This window comes from Hyperolius riggenbachi, chromosome 9 (genome assembly GCF_040937935.1).
Source record: "Hyperolius riggenbachi isolate aHypRig1 chromosome 9, aHypRig1.pri, whole genome shotgun sequence".
NCBI lineage: Eukaryota > Metazoa > Chordata > Amphibia > Anura > Hyperoliidae > Hyperolius > Hyperolius riggenbachi.
This window is the reverse complement of record NC_090654.1, coordinates 227,883,407-227,908,572: the sequence shown is the minus strand read 5'-3', so window position 1 is coordinate 227,908,572 and position 25,166 is coordinate 227,883,407. Positions and strand designations below refer to the sequence as shown.

Here is a 25,166-nt window from a genome sequence, read left to right as displayed (position 1 = left end):
GTAGTTAGCCAGGTATATGGGCCCTCAGTGTAGTTAGCCAGGCATATGGGCCCTCAGTGTAGTTAGCCAGGCATATGGGCCTTCAGTGTAGTTAGCCAGGTATATGGGCCCCCAGTGTAGGTTAGCCAGGTATATGGGCCCCCAGTGTAGGTTAGCAAGGTATATGGGCCCCCAGTGTAGGTTAGCAAGGTATATGGGCCCCCAGTGTAGGTTAGCAAGGTATATGGGCCCCCAGTGTAGGTTAGCAAGGTATATGGGCCCCCAGTGTAGGTTAGCAAGGTATATGGGCCCGCAGTGTAGGTTAGCAAGGTATATGGGCCCCCAGTGTAGGTTAGCAAGGTATATGGGCCCCCAGTGTAGGTTAGCCAGGTATATGGGCCCTCATTGTAGTTAGCCAGGTATATTGGCCCTCAGTTTAGGTTAGCCAGGTATATGGGCCCTCATTGTAGTTAGCCAGGTATATGGGCCCTCAGTGTAGGTTAGCCAGGTATATGGGCCCTCATTGTAGTTAGCCAGGTATATGGGCCCTCATTGTAGTTAGCCAGGTATATGGGCCCCCAGTGTAGGTTAGCCAGGTATATGGGGCCTCAGTGTAGTTAGCCAGGTATATGGGCCCTCAGTGTAGTTAGCCAGGTATATGGGCCCTCAGTTTAGGTTAGCCAGGTATATGGGCCCCCAGTGTAGGTTAGCCAGGTATATGGGGCCTCAGTGTAGTTAGCCAGGTATATGGGCCCTCAGTGTAGTTAGCCAGGTATATGGGCCCTCAGTGTAGTTAGCCAGGTATATGGGCCCTCAGTGTAGTTAGCCAGGTATATGGGCCCTCAGTGTAGTTAGCCAGGTATATGGGCCCTCAGTTTAGGTTAGCCAGGTATATGGGCCCTCAGTGTAGTTAGCCAGGCATATGGGCCTTCAGTGTAGGTTAGCAAGGTATATGGGCCCCCAGTGTAGGTTAGCAAGGTATATGGGCCCCCAGTGTAGGTTAGCAAGGTATATGGGCCCCCAGTGTAGGTTAGTAAGGTATATGGGCCCCCAGTGTAGGTTAGCAAGGTATATGGGCCCCCAGTGTAGGTTAGCAAGGTATATGGTCCCCCAGTGTAGGTTAGCCAGGTATATGGACCCTCCAGGGGTATTTACCTGCAGCGTAGGTTAGCAGGCAGGCAGAGGAGAAGAGGCGGCGAGGAGAGACTCTAGCAGGCCAATGGGATGCAGGAGAGAAGCGGCGGAGAAGAGAGAGGCGGCTCGGTGGCTACGTCATGGCTGGGGGCGGCGCCGGGCACGTTACAAGCACGCATGTTGCAGGCTGCCCGTCGCCGCCCCCAGCCATGACGTAGCGGCCGCGCTGCCTCTCTCCTCCCTCTCTCCTCACCTGCATCCTTATTGGCCAGCAGCTAAACACGATGAGCTGCTGGCCGCAAAAAACTTTTACGAGAGGCCGCGACCTACCAAGAAGGCGGTCACGATCTACCGGTAGATCGCCATCGACCTATTGGGCAGCCCTGCTGTACTACATGAAACCTAGACACTGTCTGCATTTACAACCTCAATTGGTCAACTAAGGGAATTGCCCATCATCTGTGGCTTGCTTGTGCAGGGGTGCTATGTATGTATAGTATTGTATCTGGAGTGATATTGAAGGATTTGTTTGTGCATGACTGCAACGCTACAGTATCATCCAGGCTGCCCAGACATGTGGACAGAGGAGCACACTTTCAGTAGCTGCATTAATGGGTGAGAACTTCTAATTCTTGTATAGAGTATGACAATTTCTGATATAGTAAACTATTTGGCTAGGGCACTTATATTAACAGTAGAATCCCTTTATAGTAAACTAAGTACATGGCTAAGAATTTGTTTATAACACTAGCTAAAATATCCTGAAGTCAGAATATTCCAATGTGTCCATCTACTGTCTACATATCTATGCAAAAAAATAAAAGTGCTAAACATAAATTAAAGCAGACTTGGGATTTTTTTCTCCTGGGTCATCATTCTCCCTTTTAAACCATCCTGAATCATAACCCTCCCATTTCAAAAACCTTACATTTATTTGGGAATTACACCACACTGTTACAATACTAGATTTCTTGGGTCGTTTAGAGGAGGGTCATTGCTGTCTGGAAGGGGTGTCACACTGCATCTAATGCACAGCTACTCATGCCACTTCATAAAGTGGTTCACAGCAGCGCAACCTGCTATTGTGATAACTGAAAGGGGGTTCTGGCACATGGTGCCTATTATCCAGCCCCCCCCCCCCCCCCCCCCCGACACACAGTTTCATGAGGAAAGAGACCACGGCCACATTATATACTAACTCACTCTTCCATTCAGTCATATATCAGGGAGTGTGGCCAGGGTGACAGTGCAGGAGGTTGCCTAGGTAGGCAGGGCTAGCTTGTAACTATAACTTTATTTTTTTTTCTTCCTCAAATTAGTGTGAGGTGTGGCCTCAAGAGGATAGCTAGACAGCTGAAAGCCAGTATGGTGAAAGGAACAGCATGGTCAACTCATGGGTGGGGGATGTATTAAAGTTTTGGGGATATGTAGGAAGGTTTTGTGGAGGTGTAGTGAACTGAAAGGGGGGAGGGAAGAGGGAGATTACTGATGCAAGAATTCAGATAAGCGGCATCTTACCTGTTGCTTGTTGTTTGGTGTATATGGCAGCATTGTAGACACATGAAACATAATTTCATAATCCTTATACATGGTGTACAGAGAGTGAGTACCAGTAGAATCAGCTGTAAAATGAACAGAAACTTAAAATTAGTAAACAGAATGCCTAGAAACAGAATACACATGTAAATCTGAGCTCTGACACGAAGAGCAATATTGTGAATTCCACACATTGTAACGGCATATGAGCAGTCAATATAATAATATGCATGTTCACCATATTCCTACACGAAGCAGAGGTACAGTTAAAAGGCAAGCATAAATCACAGCCGTTGTAAATGAAAAGATATTACACTTAAACTTTCCCTTAAAGCACCTCATGGCTCTCGATGCAGTTCTTCTCTGATCTGAAGGTCTCTTGTTCAAATGCAAACGTGAAAACCATCCAAAGACTCCTAGGACCCATTTGCGCTTTCAGAAATCACTGCAATTCCCAAAAACACAGTTTGCGTTTTGTATAGCGTAAAACAATTTGGCAGTAATTGCTAGCTATAGAATCACTCTGAGAAAATCACAAAAATGCTTCAGGAGCTACGACTGGGATTTGAGGAAGTCACAGTCGTGGTAGTGGAACCACCTGCATTACCATTAGCCTAGTGATTTTGGAAAGGTCGGCGATTTCAAAGCACTGCAAGTGGTTCCTAGACCTGACAGGTCATCTGTTCCCTAACTGCTAGCCATGGGTACTATGGTAGATGTGAGTGTTGTGGCTGTTTTGCTCCCATTGCATTACAGAACAGGGGCACTGGGGAACACTGGAATGTTATCTAGAAGGTGGCCTTTTATGTAAGTTACCTGTATATGGCGTGGAAAACAATGCTTTACATGTTTTAGGTACAGAAGGTTTAACAAAGGAAGTGCTTATAAAAAGGCAGATGAAATAAGGATCTTTATATCAAACGGGGAACAGAGGCGCCAGCAGGGTAAAAGTGGATAAAACCTTTAAAATTTGCTTGGAGGAAGCGGTGGACTTACCTCCATAAAGCAGACACGAGAGACTGTCTGTATAGTAGTAATCACATTTATTATATAGTACCCCAAAAGTGCAATGCGTTTCGGAGGCCACGCCCGCTTCATCAGACAAACAGAATTTCAGCAATAGCAGCGCCTCAGACTGCTGAAATTCTGTACCATGTCCACCCCTGGTGGAGGGGTGATCTACCCCTTTTCTGATCTACAGAGAGCGACTTCTTAATCCTGAGTGAGGACAGGTCTAATCACCTCACCTGCCTATACAGTGGTTGCCTTTGTGGTAACCCACGTTTGTGAGTATACTCTTCTCACTAATTATCTTTACTAATTTTATGCTGAACATACTACACTATATTGGGCTCTCGGTTTCTCTAACCTTAAGGATCTTTATATGTTCCCAGGGGCGTAACAATAGACCCTGCAAGGGATGCCTCCGCAGGGGGGCTCAGAAGCCACAGGGGGCCCTGGGGGGGGGGGGGGGGGGGGGAGTTTGAGAGACTGACATCTAAGGGCATGGAGAGAAAAAACGTATTCTGTTCTCGCACCATTGTTGTATTGACTGCATGTGTCCACCACACAGATAAGGAATCCTACACACTGTGGAATTTGTACACTGTCCCTGCTCCCTAGGGTTCGTAATAACCATCTGTCTCTCACTGCTGCAAAGTTCTGATGACTTAATGTACAACCTTACAAACAAAGGAGTCACATTTTTAAAAAAAAAGTTGTAGGCTGTCCCTTAGCAATCACTCCAAAGAGATTCCTAGATTCTTATCACACACAGGCTTATGGTGTCTGATTACATTAACAACACAATGGAGTGGGTAAGATTTATGTCTGACTGTCCCTGCCTCATTGAGAACTTGTTATCTCATACAGAGTCCAAGATCCAGTAATGACAGTTTCAATCAGTGACATTCTGAATGTTTTGCCAAAGTTACAGTAAATACTATATCTGATGTTCAGCATGTCATTGTTGTTCCTCCATTTAGCTTGTGCTCTCATGTAGTAAAATAATGTGTGTATGTATGTATGTACTGGGAGCAAAGCTGCAACGAGGGACTTGTCGGCTGCAAGGGGGTGGAGGAAGCCCCGGGTAAGTAGATCTGGGGGTAGCATAGATTGCCTGACGTTTCCTTTAAGTCTAAGTGTTTTTATCTGCATGGGGAAACCACATTGGTCCTCAGTTTTCCTGTGCAGAAAGCAAGGGAGGTGGGGTGGGGGCATCCAAAGCTTTGCGGGGGCCCCATCCAAAGTTTCGCAGGGGGGCCCAGTGATGTCTAGTTACACCCCTGTATGTACCCCAAATATGTGATCAAATAGTACACTCAAATAAGGAAAAATTGCATAGGCCCATCCTTCAGCACAGAAAAAGGCTGAGCCCCTGAGGACGCCAGGAGGTGAAGCCGGTCAGGCATAGAATTGGCAGCAGTGGTTAAAGATTTATATGAGTACATTTATACTCATGGGGAGTGGTTAACTGGTCCCCTGTATGAGAGTGTCCACACGGCTTTTAACTGTAATTTTGTTGAGCAGCCAATAAATGAACTAGCCATCACCGTCTGCATTTAGGTAGCCATGAATTTTTTATATGTCATATTTGTCTGATGTACGGTTCCTGGAATACTTTGGTGGAGTAGTAGTGCAGGGTCAGTCAATTATAGAATGTTGTAACTAGGATATTTAGGGCTCATTTTCACGGGCAGTTGAACTGTGTGCTCAGCAAGCAGTTACCAAGCAGTGGCGAGCAGTTACCAGGCAACAGTGAGCAGTTACCAGGCAGAAGCAACCAGTTGCCAGGCAGAAGCAACCAGTTGCCAGGCAGCAGCAAGCAGTTGTAAGAGTTTGAGAGGCTTCTCGCTGCCTATCAACTGCTCTAGATAAAGGAGCCTTAAAGAGGACCTCCATACTAAATACAAAAATCCGGCAGCCTGCAAGAAAAAGAAAAAAGTTATATTTACCCGAGAAGCCTTGTCCCGCGATGCTGTCCCGAAGTCCTGGCATCACCCGCCTTCCGGCGCCTGAGTCCCGCCTCCTCTGTCCGCAGAGAAAACCACCAAGCTATTTACTACATTAAAATAGCTTTACTACAGGTTTGGCAAGGCATTCCACAGGGTAGGGGCAGCATGACAGAAAGCTCTAACTCTAAAGGTTTTTAGTTGAACTCTGGGGGTGGTCAAGTCAACAATGAAACAGTTAAACCTCTTCAATTAAAATGCCAGCTTGTCAAAATCCCATTTGAAGAAAGGTAAACAAATAGCTATGCATACTTCTACATCTCCCTTTCAATTCTTATAAAAAAAATATTACTAGTTCCAAGGCTAATTTTTTCTATAGACAAATATATGAGTCATGCGATTTGATGGACCATTCATGCCACTCCTTGGGTTTTGTGTGGCAGATTTATCTTTTATGGAACTAAACAATGCTGCTGCTGCTGATGTAGTTCTGTTACTAACAGTGGCAAGCAGGTACAGAATCACATACACTATGTACAGCTTCTGAGTCACCCGTAGCAATGAATTAACAAGGGCACTGTGATTCATCACAGTTTGTGATTCAAAGTAGTTGTCCTTGATAAATTGAGCAAAAACAGACCCAAGTGGTACTCATGAGATTGCCACTAACATCTGAAGGTGATTAAACAGAGGCAAGATATGAATGGATATCAGGTTTGACTTTTGGTCAGGACACCACTGCCTGCACAGAGTTATTAAGTTATCCCTGTGTTCGTGTTCTCCTAGTACACTGGTAAATTATTTGGCTTTCTATCCAATATGGATATGGCTTATGACAAGCAAACACTGGCAATTCAAGAAAGGTCTGGTTTCCTGCACTGCAGCAAATATGAAATGCATAGAGAATAGGGGACTTGTTCACTACTGCATCAAAAAGCCTCTCCAATTCTAAGAATATTATTAGTGCTGTTGTATAGGATAATCAGGTTTTTACACCCTATTCATTCTACTGGACAACAGCGAGAATATAAACCCCTCTGTGTATTTTTATAAGCACGTGGTATTTTCCATAGAATTTCATTATACTTTTCACACCATTCAATAGGGTGTGCTTGTTTTTCCAGTGTCATTTAACCTCCTTAGCGGTAATCTCGGAATTCCGCAGCACAGAGCGGTAATCCCGAGCCTGAGTGAGTTGTATGCAGGAGCTGCTGCAGATCTCTCTGGGGTATGTTTTTTTTTTTTATTCTTGTTTTTGGGGTCTAAAAGCTTGTGAAGAAATTACATGGCTTTTAGACCCTAAATCTGGAAATAATCATTATGCCATGGAGGTTAAGAACTCGCAGCATGCTGCATTTCTTTGCACTTCCCTATTCAGCGTAATTGACATGTGAAAAAGCTCCCACAAATCTATGGCATCAACCGATACGTTTCATAGCATGAAAAGACTGTAGGACGCTGCAAGAGAATCAACTATATGGGGTGTTAAAGCAGCAGAGACAGCCATTTTACCCAAAGAAAAAAAAAAAAAAACAGTATTTAAGTAGATAAATATTTGATCTACTTACTGTATATAACATGTATTGTACTGTCCACATTTTGATTTCAGTGAATTTTATATAGTAAATAAAAAGAAAACTTCCAGGCATTTGCCATCTTTACTGCCTCTGACTGAAGCCAATCTCGATTTAATTCCCTTACTTTTTTTCTCCTCTACCTAAAATTGTGTATTCATTGCCAGCCCTCCTCCCCACTGAACTCTGTAGAAAGCGCACTTCTAGCTTTCTTTGTAAAGACATGTGAGCACAGCATAGATTGTATTTCAACAGCTTCTGCAGAGAGGTAAGCCCTTCTCAGCCTCATGCCACACTGAACTGCACTCAGCCAATCAGTAAAGTGCAGGAATGTGGGAGGGGAGATAAAAAGCTTTCCTCTCCACGCAATGTACCATAATGGAGCCAGGCTGATTTCGATAAGATACATTACAGCAAAAACATGTATGATTTTATTGGAATGCTTGCAATAACATTTCTATAGCGCTTTGCTCCCATAGGACTCAACGCACTTCAGCTCTCTCAGACTCCGTAAAAAGTTGTAGGATGAAGTATTATGCCAAACTAAACAGGTGGGTTTTCAGTCTGGATTTAAACACGTCCTGAACTGTCCTGATCTGCTGAGGTAAGGCGTTCCATAACAAAGTGGCATGACAAAAGGCTCTGGGACCAAAAGTTTCCAGGTGGACTCTGGGTATGACTAGATTTTAACCTGTGGATCTGAGATTGCAGGGATTGCTGTGCAGCTGCAACATTTCTTTCATGAATCCAGGGCCCAGATTATGTAGTGATTTAAATGTCAGTAGGCCGAACTTGAATAGGATCCTTCATTTTATAGGTAGTCAGTGAAGCGAGTGCAGGACTGGTGTTATGCAGCAGTGAGGGGGTTGGTTGGTTAACAGTATGGCAGCAGTATTCTGTATCAGCTGTAGGGGATACAAGTCCATTTTTGGAAGCCCAGTGTAGAGAGAATTACAAAAGTCTAGTCAGGATGTAATGAAAACATGAACTAATTCTGGCGGATCTTCTGGGGGGAGGGGTCTCAGCCAGTTGTCATTCATCCATTGCTGTAGTTCAGCTAAGCAGGTGTTTATAGTTGGAGTTGGGTCTGTCACATCAGGGTTGAAGGAAATGCAATGCAGGGTCAGGATGCAGATTACATAATAAACACAGAGCAGTGGGTAAATGGAATTTGATTTTATGGCCGACAATTCCACTTTAAAAAAAAAAACAAAAAAAAAAACCTGAAATGAGAGGGATAGGAAGGCTACCATTTTTTATTTTATTTATTTTAAATAATGCATATTGCCCGACTGTCCTGACGGTCCTGTGCCTGTAATACTTTTAGCCATAGACGCTGAACAAGCATGCATACCGTAAACTCAGACAGACTGAAAATTCTTCTTATATTTGTTATTACAATTAGAGTATGAAGAGGTTTGTTCATACTATCTGCCTAATGGAAGCCCCAAACTAGTTATCTGTACTGCAGACATGTTAACAGACCTCCCTGCAGAACATGCTCAATTATGTGAACTATTCTGCACCATGCTAAACAAACTCCTACTGCTGTATTAAGTTAATTTTTGCATATTTCCAACAATATTTTTTTGTGATATTTATATGAATCTGTAGGACTCAAAAACATGGATTATATTCATGTTCGATAGCTTAAAAAGGGCACAGATGGGTTTTAGCAGACAAACCACTTTGAAAGCTTGAATGCCCCTTTTTATTCAATACACTCAATACGGATTTGGCCTAATGGCTATGCAAGGCCCATTTCCAGTTATCAACATATGATACTGCACTATGGGAGATTTATACCTCAGTAATAAGTGGTAAGCTTTATGTACAGTCATGACCAGCAGAAGCTATATGATATTAAGATCATTAAGTATTGAGTTGGGAGCATTTCTCAAGCTTACAGTAAGCTGGGATCTGGTCACATGCTCTAAGCACATAATTATGTAAGCATTGTCCCCGATACATAAAGACAGTATATCAAAGATTGTTTTTGTCCTTTTAGTTGTATTATGAAATTAGAAATAAAACATTTGGTTTCTTTTTTAGTTGAATGAAAATTTGTTTTTCAGATTTCATTTGCTGACCTAGGTGGAATGTGTTTGGAACCTCAAGATCAAGATGTATTATTTTAGAGTTTATGCTTTTCTCTCTCTCTCTCTCTCTCTCTCTCTCTCTCTCTCTCTCTCTCTCTCTCTCTCTCTCTCTCTCTCTCTCTAGAGAGAGAGAGAGAGAGAGAGAGAAGAATCTGCTAATTTGAAACGGTAAACAGCATGCAGACACCCATTTTTAACCAATCTTTTCTGTGTCAGAACAGTTCTTTGAAGTAGTTTTTAGCTTCTTCTGAGCAGGAGCTCCGGAGTGTGACAAGCATGTTTAATTCTAACAATTTCATGATTTATTTACCCATATAAATCTGTAAGCCAAAATAAACTGGAGTATAAAGTTATACTTTAAAGCGGTACTTTTGTTTCCCAACTCCTGGCCTAGAAAAGGATGGGGCATCATTCACACCAGTTTATGAATGATTTAACAGTCTCTATTGGCTGTATTTTTAATATAGGTAATTGAAGGTCATTTTCTGAAAGCTATATGTGCCGCAAAACGTTTTTGGAACTCCGATTTCCGTTAACTTTCCAAAAGATGCCAGAGAGGAAAGCGCTGTGACTTATAAAACAGCATTATATAGTTTAAGAACAAGAGCCAGTAAAGGATTTCCCAAACAAGGAGGGAATATAATTAGCAAGCAAGACGGTTGTTCTTAGTGCCAGAAGCTCTTGGCACTGTGCCAGAGAATGCAATTATCAGGGCTGCTGATGGTGATCGGCAACACTATTTCCAGGGGTCAGGAAGATCAGGACAAGTTAGGATTACAATAGTATTAGTGTTGCTTTGAGGGTGGGGTTTCGGCTTCTCGGGTGTCAAATAAATTGGTTTGAACAAAATGTCTTGCCAGAAGTTACTGTGAAAATGTATTTATCAGGTTAAAGAAAACCCTGAGGTTGGTTTGTGACATCAGGACACAGAGGCACATTCTGCATACAATCACGAGCCTCTGTGTCCTTGTAGTGTGCACCCAGGTTGAGTGAAAAGTCAAGAGTAGTTTTAAGATTCGGTCCCCGAAAGTTTTCTAATTAATCTTCACATTTTTTGAAAAAACAAAAGCAACACTCTCTCCAAATTACCTCTATATTATAGCAAAACTGTTGCAACGTCTTCCAAATAGGTAATGCCACAAGAGTTTGGAAGTTCAATGCAAAAGTTTTGAGCAGTCCAGGGTGTGAAAATAAACAGATAGATCATTCCTGGGAAAGGAAAGGTTTGGGAGATGTTCTGTAGAACAACAGGAGTGACATTTAAAAAAAAACATGGCTGGCTTCAAACTACAGTGGAAAAGCAACTTTTACCATTATTAAATTACAAATAGTACTGGCAAGTGTTACATGGCATGGCACTTAAAAGGCAACCTGTAGAGTGTCTAAGTATCCACTACTCCTCCTTGAAAAACAAGTATTTTCAAAACATACCTTTGCTGGTTTTTAACCCCTGTAAAAGTCTTCAGATTCCTAGTTCAGCCAGATGAAAACTGTGCTGAAATCTGACCTAGTTGGATCTGCAGCTCCGCTGCCTCTCTGCAATATTGCTAATCATTATCTCCTTTCTAATGAATCATGCTGCTTGCTTTGCTGTGTGCAGAGACAAGCAGGCTCTTAAGACAGCACTGAACACTCAGAGCAACTGTCTTGTCTCTGCATGCAAAGGGAGCAAACAGAATGGGACTGGATGAGGAGTTAGATAGCACAAAGGCTGAACGACTGCTACAGATCTGACCATACTACAGTATAGTGGAGTTTCCACAGTTTTCAGCTGGCTGCTCCAGGAATAGAAAAAAAAACAGCAACAGTCCTTTTAAGACTTTCCTTTTTCAAATTATTGTAATAGAATTATAGAGCCAGGATCCACTGGTGTTTTCTTAAAGTTCACCCATCACGCAACTGAGCTTTTTCTAAAACAGGAGGGGACTGAGGCTGCACTAAGCAATTATAAGGAGTGCAATAAAAATTGTAAAAAAGAAATTAGGCTGGCAAAGATCGAAGCTGAAAATCAAATCGCTAGGGATATCAAATCTAACCCAAAAAAGTTTTACAAGTACATCAACTCTAAAAAAAGAAAGGTTGACTGTATAGGAATCCTAAAGGATGAGGGTGGGAACTCAATGGTGGACGACCAAGGTAAGGCAGAGTTATTAAATGCTTTCTTTGCTTCTGTCTTCACAAAGGAAACAGCACTGTTGCAAATTACAGAGGCAGAAGAGTCTCAATCTTCTAACTGTAATATTAAATACTTAACGCAGGAAGAAGTAAAGGCAAGACTAAATAAATTAAAAATAGACAAGGCACCTGGCCCGGATGGCATGCATCCTCGGGTCCTAAGAGAATTAAGTTCAGTTATAGCTAAGCCCCTTTATCTTATCTTTTGTGACTCTCTTGCAACTAGCAGAGTCCCAGTGGATTGGCGTACAGCCCACGTTTCCCCATTATTTAAGAAGGGCAAAAAATCTGATCCAGGAAATTATAGACCTGTAAGCTTAACATCAGTTGTATGCAAACTATTTGAGGGGTTACTAAGAGATACTATACATGACTTCATAGTAGAAAATCTTATTTCTCAGCATCAACATGGGTTTACTAAAGACAGGTCCTGTTTGACTAACATGCTCAGCTTTTATGAGGTAGTGAATGCTAATATGGATATTGGGAATGCTGTAGATGTGATATACTTGGACTTTGCAAAGGCCTTCGACACTGTTCCCCACAGAAGTCTGGTGCAAAAGTTGAGGATGCAAGGACTGGGGAAGAGTTTGTGTGTATGGATAGGGAACTGGCTAATGGACAGAAAACAAAGAGTTGTGGTCAATGGATCGTACTCAAAATGGGAGACTGTTAGCAGTGGGGTCCCACAGGGGTCTGTACTGGGTCCAGTGCTCTTCAATTTATTTATTAATGACCTAGTAGATGCAGTAGTGAGCAATGTTGCTATTTTTGCAGATGATACAAAATTGTGCAGAATCATCAACTCTCAGGAAGATAGTGTCATATTGCAACAGGATCTGGATAGGATGGCTATATGGGCACATACATGGCAGATGAAATTCAATGTTGACAAATGTAAAGTCATGCATTTTGGTCGTAGCAATGGTCTAGCACCATACAAAATAAATGGGATACAGTTGGGAACATCAAACTTGGAGAAGGACTTAGGAGTACTCATCGACAACAAGTTAAATAATCGTACTCAATGCCAAGCCGCTGCAGCTAAAGCGAACAAAATTTTGGGATGCATTAAAAGGGAAATAAAAACTCGAGATGCTAGCATAATATTGCCCCTGGTTAACTCTCTAGTAAGGCCACATCTGGAATATGGAATTCAGTTCTGGGCACCACATTACAAAAAAGATATTGCAGTTTTAGAGCAGGTGCAGAGACGAGCTACAAAATTGATACGTGGGATGGAAGGTCTCGCTTACCAAGAAAGGTTAGATAAACTGGGTTTATTTAGTCTAGAGAAAAGACGCCTTAGAGGAGATCTAATTAACATGTATAAATACATTAGAGGGCAATATAATAGCTTGGCGGATGAGCTTTTTGTCCCTAGGCCTTCTCAAAGGACTAGAGGACATGAGCTGCGCATGGAGGAAAAACGTTTTAGCCATTTATTTAGGAAAGGGTTCTTTACAGTAAGAGTGGTTAAGATGTGGAATGCATTGCCACAGGAAGTCGTTATGGCAAACTCTATACCTGCATTTAAAGGGGGCTTAGATGCTTTCCTTGCGTTGAAAGACATCCATGGCTACAATTACTAGGTTATGCCTAATGATGTTGATCCAGGGATTTTATCTGATTGCCATCTGGAGTCAGGAAGGAATTTTTCCCATTTGGGGCTAATTGGACCATGCCTGGTGGGGTTTTTTTCGCCTTCCTCTGGATCAACAGGGGTATGTGGGGGACGGGCTGGAGTTGTACTTTGTACTGGTTGAACTCGATGGACGTATGTCTTTTTTCAGCCAAAATAACTATGTAACTATAAAAATGCTAGTCATTTAAGCTGTAAGGCCTCTTGCACACTAAAAGTGATTCAGAGTTCGAATTTTAAATACAATTCTGATTTCCGATTTTTAATTGGTACAGCATGCTGCGGTTTTTCTGCGTTTTTCTTTAGATAGCATCCAGGGAATATCGGAATCACAAATCGGATTTGCCGTGTGCAGGGAGCCTTACACAAGTTTTTAAGCTATATCACTTTCTTAGTATATCTTATATTTTTTTTTAACATATGCAAATCAGGAGAGCCATAAGAAAGATAAAACAATTGCCAACAAAGATGATTTTTGGACAGAAATCAAGGTTGGCATAAGTCTCTAGAAAAAAGGGTTACTTAAAAGCCTAAGCTCAGGTAGAGCGTCTTTGTACAGTGCTGCCCATAATCATACCCCTGGCAAATTTTTTAATGGGAAATGACAGAGGTGTCTCCCAAAAGATAAGACGATGTACAAGAGGCATTATTGTAGAAAAAAAATTCTCAGCTTTTATTTACATTTGAGTAAAAAGTGTCCAGTCCAAAATTATTCATACCCTACACAAACTGTCACGGTCTGTGGGAAAATCCAAAGTTCTATACCATTCCAAATAGTCCAAACTGTTTTAAATCATCCTAATTACCCTGATTAATTGGGAACAGCTGTTTTAATCAACTCAATAGGTGAAAAAAAGCAGCTCTCTGCAGTTGACTTGTTGACAGTATGGCTAAGACAAAGGAGCTCAGTGAGGACCTGCGGCTGCGCATTGTGGCTGCTCACAAATCAGGTAAGGACTACAAGGCCCTTTCTAAATGTTTTCAAGTTCCAGTGGCTACAGTGCAAAGTATTATTAAAAACAAGATGTTCCGCACTGTGCAAAGTCTCAGAGGATGCGGTCGGAAGCCAAAAAAGTGACACCTATGCTGGCCAGGAGGTTAGTAAGAGAGGTGCAAAAGAATCCAAGGATCACCACCAAGGCCAATCCAGTGAATCTAGGTTCTACTGGTGGCAATGTCTCAAGGCAGACAATGCAACAGACACTGCACACTGCTGGGTTCCACGAATGCAGACCAAGTAGGACGTCACGGCTCCAAGTAAGGCATACAAAAGCTCATCTAGACAAAGAAGACGACTTCTGATCTTCTGGGGTATGGTCCGATGAAACAAAAAAAAAAACTGTTTGGTCACAATGATGTTTCCTTCATTTGACATAAAAAGGATAAGCCTTCAACCCAAAGAACACCATCCCCAATGTCAAAAATGGTGGTGAAACCTAATGCCTTGGGGTGTTTTTCAGCCAATGGACCATGGAATCTAATCACAATAAACGGCACCATGAAAAAAGAGCAATACATGAGGATTCTCAACGATAATATCATGCAGTCTACAGAGAAACTTGGCCTGGGGCAACAGTGGACATTTCAGCATGACAATGACCCAAAACACACAGCAAAAGTGATGAAGAAATGGTTAGCAGACAACATTAACCTTCCTGGCGGTTTATTTTTTCAGCAAAAATTGCAGAAATCCAAATTTTTTTTATTTTTTTTTTTATGTTTCATGTAAAGCTACCAGAGTGGTAGCTACATGAAACTCCACTAGAGGGCGCATGTGTCCCTCTAGTTCGATCGTCTCCGGCATCAATAGCAAACAGGGGAACGCGTATATAACGCAGATTCAATTCGGGTAGGAGGCGCCCGGTCAGGGTAGGGTTGTTGTACTATTTGTTAGTATTTATCATTTGCGTATTCAATTCAAATAACTTAAGCATATAAAATATAAAAATAACTTGTCCTACCTTGGTGGTGTGTGGTGGGACATATTAATGAGTAAAGTTTCAGATTAAATAGATCAAATTTATTATGCACTTGACAACGCGTTTCGCGGCCCGCAGCCTCTTCCACAGGTCAATAAAAAAGTGCCTGTAGTCTTTGGTAACCAAAGCATCCAGGCGCCAAGAAGGTAGGACAAGTTATTTTTATATTTTATATGCTTAAGTTATTTGAATTGAATACGCAAATGATATATACTAACAAATAGTACAACGACCCACAAAAACCCTACCCTGACCGGGCGCCTCCTACCCGATTTGAATCTGCTGTAGTCCCTTATATTCTAAGGGTGATTTCAGTCGAGGACTTCGACTGGTACAAATCTTTTTTCGGAGCAGCGACCGTCTGGGAACCAAAAAAAAGGCCGAGTGGGAACGGTTTTTTCCCACCCGCGATTACGAGTGGTTGCCTCCTCCAGCAACCCAATTTTGTGAGTATATTTTCAACTTTCTACTTACTCCAATCTAATAACGATATTGCACCAGATTGGGCTCCCGGACTTTCTGTGCTTTTTCCCCCTCTACCACTGTACAGCGTATATAACGCGCTCCCGTTTGGCTTCTCCTGTCGCCATGGCGACGATCGGAATGACGTCATGGACGTCAGCCGACGTCCTGACCGTCAGACGTCTTCGATCCAGCCCATAGCGCTGCCTGGAGCAGGGCTCTGGCGGGGGCCCTCTTCCGCCGCTGCGTGCGGGCGATCGCCACAGAGCGGCGGCGATCAAGCTGTACGCGCGGCTAGCAAAGTGCTAGCTGCGCGTACAGCACTTTAAATGGTGTCCTAAAAGTTACCCTGAAAAATAAACTGATGAGATGAATAATTGACTTTATTCTGCTACTCCTAGAAACTTTTTCCTTTATTTTTTAAAGATACCGTGCCCCACTTTCATTTTATGTTTAAAAAATTAAAAATGTCGATTGACGGCATTGTCTATGCTCAAGGATACAGTCTTTCAGGTGTCCCAGAGCTAAAATATATCTATTGATCCTTTTTGTACACCTCGCACTCAAACAGCCTACTTATTTGTATGCTTGGCACTGTACATGCACAGGTTTATCATGTCCCATTTCAACCCAGGTACACTTAAAGATAACATTTCAAATTATTCATGAAGTACTGCAGTGATTGCAAAGCTCTCTGCATGGATTCACAAATGCATACTTATTTAGAGGACCTATTTTTGAAAATCATGGACCATGGCCCCAAGTCCATAAAAGTGCTGAAGTGTGAGCTTAGATAAAGGGCTGAGCACATACAAAGCCACAGCAGTAACATCATTCTCAATCACAGCCTAGTGAGAAACCACCAAGTATGGTCAGACAATGAACAGTGGTGTCACCCATTCAAACTACAAAGTGTGAAATGGCTGCAATATAGTAAAGCTATGTGACCCACTAAAAGATCTTGTGAAATGACCGATAAACAGTTCCACGAATCATCTTTCAAGATATTCAAGCATTGTGATGTGAATAACGTTTTTTAAAAGACTGATGGACGATACAGTAAAGGATTGGATCGTTAAACGATGAGGTGCCATAGACTTTGCAGACATCTTTTAATAATTGTTAATAGCTCTGTACACACTCCTGACTATGAACTATCTGCCAATGTGATTTTGTCATTTGAAACATACTAGATCATTCGTCTAACCTATAGATGTCAAACACAAGGCCCCCCAACCCAAACACAGATTAGCATGGAGCCCACTCCAAGGATCCAAACCTCTCTATCCCCCATGTGGCTGGTAAAACACACACACACACACACACACACACACACACACAATCTACCCACAGAGTAGCGCAGCAGAGCAGTGTAATATTTACCTGCTCCAGTGATGCGTTGTGCCTCTTTTCTTCATGGAAGTCACTCCCACACAACCTTCTCCCACCCACGTGACATGCCTCAGGAGCGAGAGGTATGCAGCATAGCGCATGTAGCTGTTAGGAAGATCAGAGGAGAACCAAAGCAGGACTGGAGCAGGTAAATATTAAACTGCTCCACTGTATGTTCTCCCTGTGTCTGCGTGGGTTTCCTCCGGGTACTCCGGTTTCCTCCCACATCCCAAAAACATACAGATAAGTTAATTGGCTTCCCCTAAATTGGCCCTAGACTACAATATGTATACAACACAATACATACATAGACATAGGACTATCATAGGGATTAGATTGTGAGGCCCACAGAGGAACAGTTAAGTGACAAGACTATATACTACTAATAGTTACACCACTCTATTTGAGACAGTTCAATAAATGTTTAATCCTGATAAAAAAAATTTTGACCGCAACTTATGTTTTAGATTTTGGCCCCTTACATGATTGAGTTTGACACCCCTAGTCTCACCCGTCTGTTGACCCCTAGTCTCACCCATCTGTTCCAGTCGGATGATCTTTGCCCCCATGTGTATGAACCTTTACTTAAAAAAAATACTTTGGCAGATAGAACTGATCGCCTTTATGCCTCTCCGCTGTTTGGCTGAACTTCCTCTACAAACACTTCCATTGTGAATAAATGTTGCATTTACTTGTGATCTTAGTAACTCAGAATAATATAATAATTATGAAACACAAAAAAGCCGTATAAATGCCCGGTTTGTAATTAACATGCGATAAATCACGCCATGCAGCCACAGAACCTAGATCGCAAGAGCTTGTCTCGGCAGTGAATAAACGCAGGCTTGCTTTGTGTGTCTTACTGCTTTACAATGTGTCTAGATATTACAGCTGCTGCGTTTCGTTGCCAGAAAAGGCAAATGAAAACATGGTTGCTCAACACTGAACTGTTCCAAATGTGATCTGAACCATGCCTAAAGCTTGCTGCAAAAACCAGCCCAGCAATCATTTCAAGTTTCCAATGCGCTGAATCGACAGAGCTACTTGCCAGGGAATACTTTCTGGAACAATGAATCAAACAATTCTTTTTGATGGTGGTCTACAGTGAGCAGGCAGATGGGTGGGCTCGGGTTTCCTGTTCAAATGAGTCAAGTGGTGGTAAACATTACTGCAGGATGGAAAACAAGAGATTGTTCCCTTCTCTTCTTTCATAAATAAGAAAGAAAATTGTATGCTTGGCGTGCAAATAAAAACAATTAAAACTGCGATTTTTTTTCCTGTTTCTTTAATAGTTCAGAGGAAACAGAGGACCCGATTGCTGTTGATCATATTTTTATAAAGTGACAATATAGTGCAATACTTTACAAATGATTATATAACAGACACTGTGAATTACAACTTACATAACAAATGGGGGGAGGTGTCTTATTGACACAAACATTAAACCACAGATTAGCTATTTTTGTTTAAATCAGAGGCTTAAAAAAATAAAACTTAAAGGGTACGTGAAGTGATATTTAACATGAGGGGCCCTGCAGGGTCCCACTCCTACACAGGACTAAGCCTGTGTTTCTTTTTTTTTCTTCATCAGTGTAAGGGCTAAAAATCCGGGGCTGTAAATGACACTTTCTCTGCCATAAAGTGTACCTGAGGCTAAACAAAAATGTAAAAACGTATTCTTTATGTCAACAGACACTTGGTAGCCCCTAATTGTTGCTGGCCTCCCCTCCATGATGTCGCTATAGTAACTGCTTACAGCTCCAACTAATTCCAGTTGGACCAGGGAGAGCATGTGCTGTCCCCACTCCACACTGCCTAGTGGATCGAGTTTCCGAACAGCTGTGCAGAGCAGCAGCGGCTTGAATAATCCTGTGCATGCGGCGTTCGGAAAGCAGCATCAGTAAGCTCCCGGTGGTGGCTGTTACACACAGCCATGTGGGCAAACACCTAAAGAGGGCGCATGGAGTGGACAGAGTGGAGGATACTTCGGCAGCATAAAGGAGAAGCATGGTTAACTAAGGAGCTCCCAAGTGTCTAATGACACAGAATAAGCAGGCATATATTTTTTTTTTCATTTCATGTCAGGTTTGCATTAAAGGCAAAACACGCAATTCTGAATCGGATTCTGAGGTAAACAGTCAGCAAGAAGGAAAAGTAGATGAAAAGTGGTGAGGAGAATAAATCAGTCTAGCTGCAGCATTTATGATGGAGTGCAGAGGCATGTCTTGTTGGAATACCAGGTAGGAGGATACTGGTGTGACAACACACTCAGCAATCATTCCTGTTGGCCCTGTAGATGTGATACACACTTTCAGAGTTGACAACTCACAACATGCTATACACTGCAGTGTTCCCCAACCCTGTCCTCAAGGCCCACCAACAGTGCATGTTTTGTGGAAATCCATAGAGGTAGTTAATCAGCTCTGCTGAGACACTAATTACCCCACCTGTGGATGTTTGTGGTTTCCTGCAAGACATGTACTGTTGGTGGGCCTTGAGGACAGGGTTGGGGAACTCTGCAGTATACAGGAAACACTGCAACAGTAAGAAAAAAGAAGGTCCACTAATTTTCCATAGAATCTGAACTTTACATAATCACAAGATAAGGTTATCAGCAGGAACAAGAAATTAAAGCCCAACTCCTCCAACCTTTATTTTGTGGGTTTAAATAGTGCAACAAAAGGTTAGTAACCCCTGTCAGGATTTTATTACTGCCTCAGTCCATGGTAAAAATGCACTGTAAGGAAGCAATGTCACAAAAGACAGGAAATAAAAAGAAAAATCCAAAACCAGACTATAAATAGCAATACACTAGACTTGAGATTAAAGTGTGCCAGAGCCGACAGTTAAAAGTTTAATACATACCTAGGGCTTCCTCCAGCCCCATGCGCACGGATCGCTCCCACGCCGCCTTTAGTCTTCTCCCTCTTTGGTGCCAGGTCCTGTAACTTCAGCCAGTCGCGGCCAGTCTGTGCAAAATAAGTGCGCCCCCTACGCATCTATCAAGCAGCCGCCGGATAGATACGTAGAGTGCGCACTTGTTTTGAGCAGACTGGCCGCGACTGGCTGAAGTTACAGGACCTGGCACCAAAGAGGGAGAAGACTGAGGACAACGGCGTGGGAGCGACCCGTGCGCATGGGGCTGGAGGAAGCCCCAGGTATGTATTAAGCTTTTAATTAATGTCAGCTCTGGTTTCCTTTAAGCCTCACACAGACTGTTGTTGGCTAAGGCAACTGGGTTGAGCCATCTTGCACGTGAATCTAACTTGTGTACAGGTGACCCTTGCATACTGGTTCTTAAGGCATCAATTGGTGACTAAATCTACGGTTAAAGAGAATCTGTACTCTAAAATTATTCCAATAAAAAGCATACCATTCTATTCATTATGTTCTCCTGGGCCCCTCTTTGCTGTTTCTGCCACTCCCTGCTGTAATACTGGCTTGTAATTGCCAGTTTTAGGCAGTGTTTACAAACAAAAAACATGGCTGCTAACCAGCATGTGATAGGCTGAGAGAAGCTCAGTCTGTGACTCATACTGAGCCTGGAGGGGGTATGGAGAGGGTGTGTATAGCTTTTCCTATCACAGCAGAGCAGCACATTCCTGCCTGAGCCAACAAAGCTGACAAAGGAAAGAAGATTAGATTATATAACAGAGATAATACAGCCACTGTGCAACTAGGAAAGGCTGCCATACACTGGTTGATTGCCACCACATCGACCAGCATATAGATCCCTCTGTGATCAAATCTGATCAAAGAGGGACCTATTGGCTGCAAACAGATTTTGAATCGATTTCACTATGAAACCGATTCACAATCTGTGGAGCTGCCGCGCGGCACCCCCACGGAAATCGATCGGTCGGTCAGCGTTTGCGCAACGATTTTACAGCAGATTCAATCACAGTGATCGAATCTGCTGTATATCGGCGGGAAATCGTGTAAGTGTATGGGCTCCTTAAAGAGAATCTGTAACGTCAAAACGTCCCCTGGGGGGTACTCACCTCGGGTGGGGGAAGCCTCAGGATCCTAATGAGGCTTCCCACGCCGTCCTCCGTCCCTCAGGGGTCTCGCTGCGGCCCTCCGTACAAGATGACGTCATTATTTACCTTCCCGGCTCCTGCGCAGGCGCTCTGACGGCTGTCGGCTCCGAAGTAGGCGGAAATACCCGATCGTCGTCGGGTCTGCTCTACTGCGCAGGCGCAAGTTTCCGGCGCCTGCGCAGTAGAGCGGACCTGACTGAGATCGGGTATTTCCGTCTACTTCAGAGCCGAAAGCAGCCACCGCGCCCCCGCTGGAGCCAGCAAAGGTAAATATTGAACTGACAGTCGGGTCTTTCGCTAGCTGTTCGGAGGGCTGCAGCAAGACCCCCGTGGGACAGAGGACTGCGTGGGAAGCCTCATTAGGATTCCGAGGCTTCCCCCACCCGAGGTGAGTACCCCCCAGGGGATGTTTTTGATGTTACAGAGTCTCTTTAAGACAGACCACATTAGAACAGGTATAGGAACTTATAGGATAGAAGAAATAAGGCTGACATTTTTGTTACAGAGTCTCTTTAAATGTGAGGCCCAGGTTGTTAGTAATATAACTTCAAACTTCAATTAGAATGTCTTATGCGTTTCCTGGTACGAAACCCCACTTCCTCAGTCTTTACTGGCTACCTACCAAGCCAAGTGGATTCTTGTATGCATTTTGGATTTTTACCATCAGACTTAACCGATCTGAACTCCTATACTTGGCTTAAAAACTAGTGGACCAGAATTTGAAGCTAGCTTTCCTTTACATTTTAGAAACACAAAAAATGCATCCAAAATGAACTCGCTACTAAAAATAAATTTAAAAAGGGAATTTATGAACAATCTGCAGAACGCGAGGCAGAAAAATAACAGGTTGCAGTGAACAATGTTATTCTTGCGGAGGGTAGAGAGTCTATTTTTCTTACTTTTGGTATCCAGCTGAGCTCTGTACTTTTCAAATCCTTTGAGTCGCACCCTTTCTCCCAAGAGCTGAAGGAATTCTTCGAAGGCTGGTCCCGCGGACTCATTATTGTACATTTCTTCCTCTGTGCTCTGACCCGCTTTGCAGTACATGATGCCAACCTTCAGCTGGTAGCTTAGCTGTAACAGGAAAGAGCTGTTAGGAGGACACAACGGCAATGAAAATCCCACACGTAGTCTGCTTTATTCATTTACATAGCCAGCTCTATAAAAATGGAGACAAACAATATGATTTTGAGTCAAAATCCTGCACCGTTAAGACAAGAAGGCCCTATGGTAAAAGAACTGCAATATATCTGCTATCAGGAGCAAATCAGAGCATCTAACACAAGGTCATACCGCTGAATGCTGCACAAATCCGCCAAGGAGATTGTGTCTCAGCAGACGTCGCAGCAATATAATGAACTCCTGATGTCAAAGGTGACTTCAGCTTCTATAAAATGCTATCTGTATGTAGAGATGCCGTACAAAGAAAAGGCAGTAAGGGCATAGGAAGAAGAAAAGGGATTACTGATCAAACCCCCAATTTATCATACAATTTTGCGCTCATGACAGTTGAAGACTATAGTGCACTATATACAAAATGTAACATTTCAATATAGAATACCTGAAGTATATTAACAGTTTAACACAGGTTTTTTCTACCTTTGTGCATTCCCTCAAATGTAGAAGGAACAGGTTTACGAAGGAAATGCTAATTATTATTTGTCATGGCTTAAAAGTGCCACTGCTTGGTTTCAAGCACATCTAAATATACATGGGGATTAGGGATGGGCAATGAGATGCAAATCATTTCGAGTTGATGCAGCATTCTGCAAATTTTGCATGTATATTTATAGGCAAGTCTACCTAACACTGCTACTGCCTATAGAGCACGTCCTAGTGGCTGCAGCTCTGGCGCTTTAAGTCCGCCAGGAGAAAAGCGCGATATAAATGTTATTTGTCTTGTCTATATTTATGCAGTTTGAGCATGAACCAATCAAATCCTGCTGAGGTAAAATTGCACTGGTCCATTTTCAAGCTGCATAAATTTACTTAACCCTTCATCAACTCAAAATTATTTTCATCACATTAACCATTCCTACTGAGGAGAAAAATGTCACTACGCTAATGCGGACTAGCCCACCAACACTGTATTGTAATCATCCCTACTCTACTGCTGCACTTTTCTGTAGCTAAGAGGGTGACACTATCTTCCCAGTGCCACCAGTTGTATCCCTGCAGCTCATGCTCAAAAGACTTCTTTTATATGCAATGCTTCTTAGTGCTATCTAGGTTGTCATGGACTTATTCTGTGGAAAGCAGTACTACAAAAAAATGCTGTAAGGGGTCAAAGTAATGAGGCATTGAGGAACTAGTTGGCACTAGCCCAGTGCCGGGATAATTCTTTATTTTTTTAAAGATTATATGAGTATTCAATAAAGCTCAGTCAAACGTAGACATAGAACATGTGGTCAGATCTCAATGCAGTCTAGCAGTCTATCATTCCTTCAGATCGATATCCTGATTAGACAGGAATGGCATATTAACATATACATGAGAACAATGGCTGTTTAACCCAGTCTTTGTTTCCAAGCAACTTCCTGTTCACGTAGGTTGATCAATGCCTCACATATACACACAGCACAATCAACTGATTTGCCTGCATAGCCAACAGCTTAACACCCGATCGGTCAATCGGTTTATGCGTGACTCTCAGATGCTGGCAAGTTAGCATTGTCTTTCCATGTGTTCTTATGCTGGGGATACACGGTAAGTTTCTGTACCGTATATCGACCAGCTGATCCGGCCAGCTGATAATATTCAGCTGGCCCGATCAAGCCGCTCGACTCCCGCCCGCTCGATCCCCGCCGGCAGACAATGGCAGGGAATCGAGCAGCTGATTAGGAAGCGCCGGCGGGGACGAGCGGCAATCAATACGCGCGGACGAGCGGGGACGCAGCTGGGGTCGATCCGGCTGCTAATCGAGCCGCCGGTCGACCCGTCTATTCCCAGCATGAGACAGTTTAGTCATTTGCTGGGAAGAGAGAACACTGGCCCATGCGTATGAGGCCATAGTCTGCAAGGTTTATAAAACATCCAGCACTTTAAAATCCTGCATCCTTCCACCCCACTTATTGTTTGCTGTTAAAGCTCTATTCACAGGTTACTGATGCATAAACCTATTGTAAGGATTTATCCCTCACAGGTGAAAAGGTGTAACGAGAATGGTATTAGATAACACATGCAGATGACTATAGAGATGTATTTTCTTGACACAGTACAGCTAAAGAGCTAAGGATCAGGGTCCAGTACGAAGGGGGGGGGGGGGTTGGTAGCAAAACTTTTCTTTGGCTAAGAAGGTGTTATTCCTTAGAAAAATAAATATTTTATGTACATAATTATTTATTTATTTTATTGTATTTATAAAGCGCCAACATATTACGCAGCACTGAACATTAATTTAGGTTACAGACAATATTTAGGGGTGACATACAGCAATATGACAATACAGGAATACAAGAAAACCAGATCACACAGCACAGTATGAGTACAAGGTAATGCTTAGTCAGTCACTGAAGGGGAGCATGGAGATTAGCCTCCTTGGCGGTAACCCCGAACGTAGTTCGGGGTAAGCCGCCGGAGGGTGCCGCTCAGGCCCTGCTGGGCCGATTTGTTTAATTTTTTTTTTGCTGGACGCAGCTAGCACTTTGCTAGCTGCGCCAGCACACTGATCGCCGCCGCCCCGCGCACGATCGCCGCTATCCGTCGCGCCGCACAGCCCCCCCCCCCAGACCCCGTGCGCTGCCTGGCCAATCAGTGCCAGGCAGCGCCGAGGGGTGGCCCGGGACTCCCAATGACGCCCCGACGTCGGTGACGTCATCCCGCCCCGTCGCCATGGCGGGATTTCCTGATCGGAGATCGCCGAAGGCGATCGAAGAGGGCGGGGGGATGCCGCTGAGCCCTGGGCTCGCTACATGATATAGGGGAAATTTTTTTTTTTTAAAAAAAACTGCTGCGCTCCCTCCTGGCAGATTTTTTTATACCGCCAGGAGGGTTAGGCAAGTTAGGTTCACTCAGATGCATAGCATGGGTTCACAGTAATGGAGGTGCATGATCAGGTAGGACACAAAAGGAGGAGGACCCTGCCCAAAGGCTTACAATCTAGAGGGAGAGGTAAGGACACGAACGGTAGGGGACCAGAGTTCAGCTGTGGGTTTAGAGCACTTGTGAGGGGTAGTAGGCCAGAGTGAAAAGGTGAGTTTTGAG

General features: G+C 43.3%; 1 protein-coding gene across 5 annotated transcripts in view; it reads right to left on the bottom strand.

Moving 5' to 3' along the window:
- SIPA1L1 (signal induced proliferation associated 1 like 1) overlaps positions 1 to 25,166 on the bottom strand; it is a 370,713-nt gene that overhangs the window by 107,460 nt on the left and 238,087 nt on the right. For all 5 annotated transcript variants that reach the window (XM_068254095.1, XM_068254094.1, XM_068254096.1 and 2 more), the window contains 2 exons: positions 21,863 to 22,037; positions 2,632 to 2,735 (listed from right to left, as the gene is read on the bottom strand). In XM_068254095.1, coding sequence (XP_068110196.1) covers positions 2,632 to 2,735; positions 21,863 to 22,037 — 279 coding nt within the window. The remainder of the gene's footprint in view (positions 1 to 2,631; positions 2,736 to 21,862; positions 22,038 to 25,166) is intronic.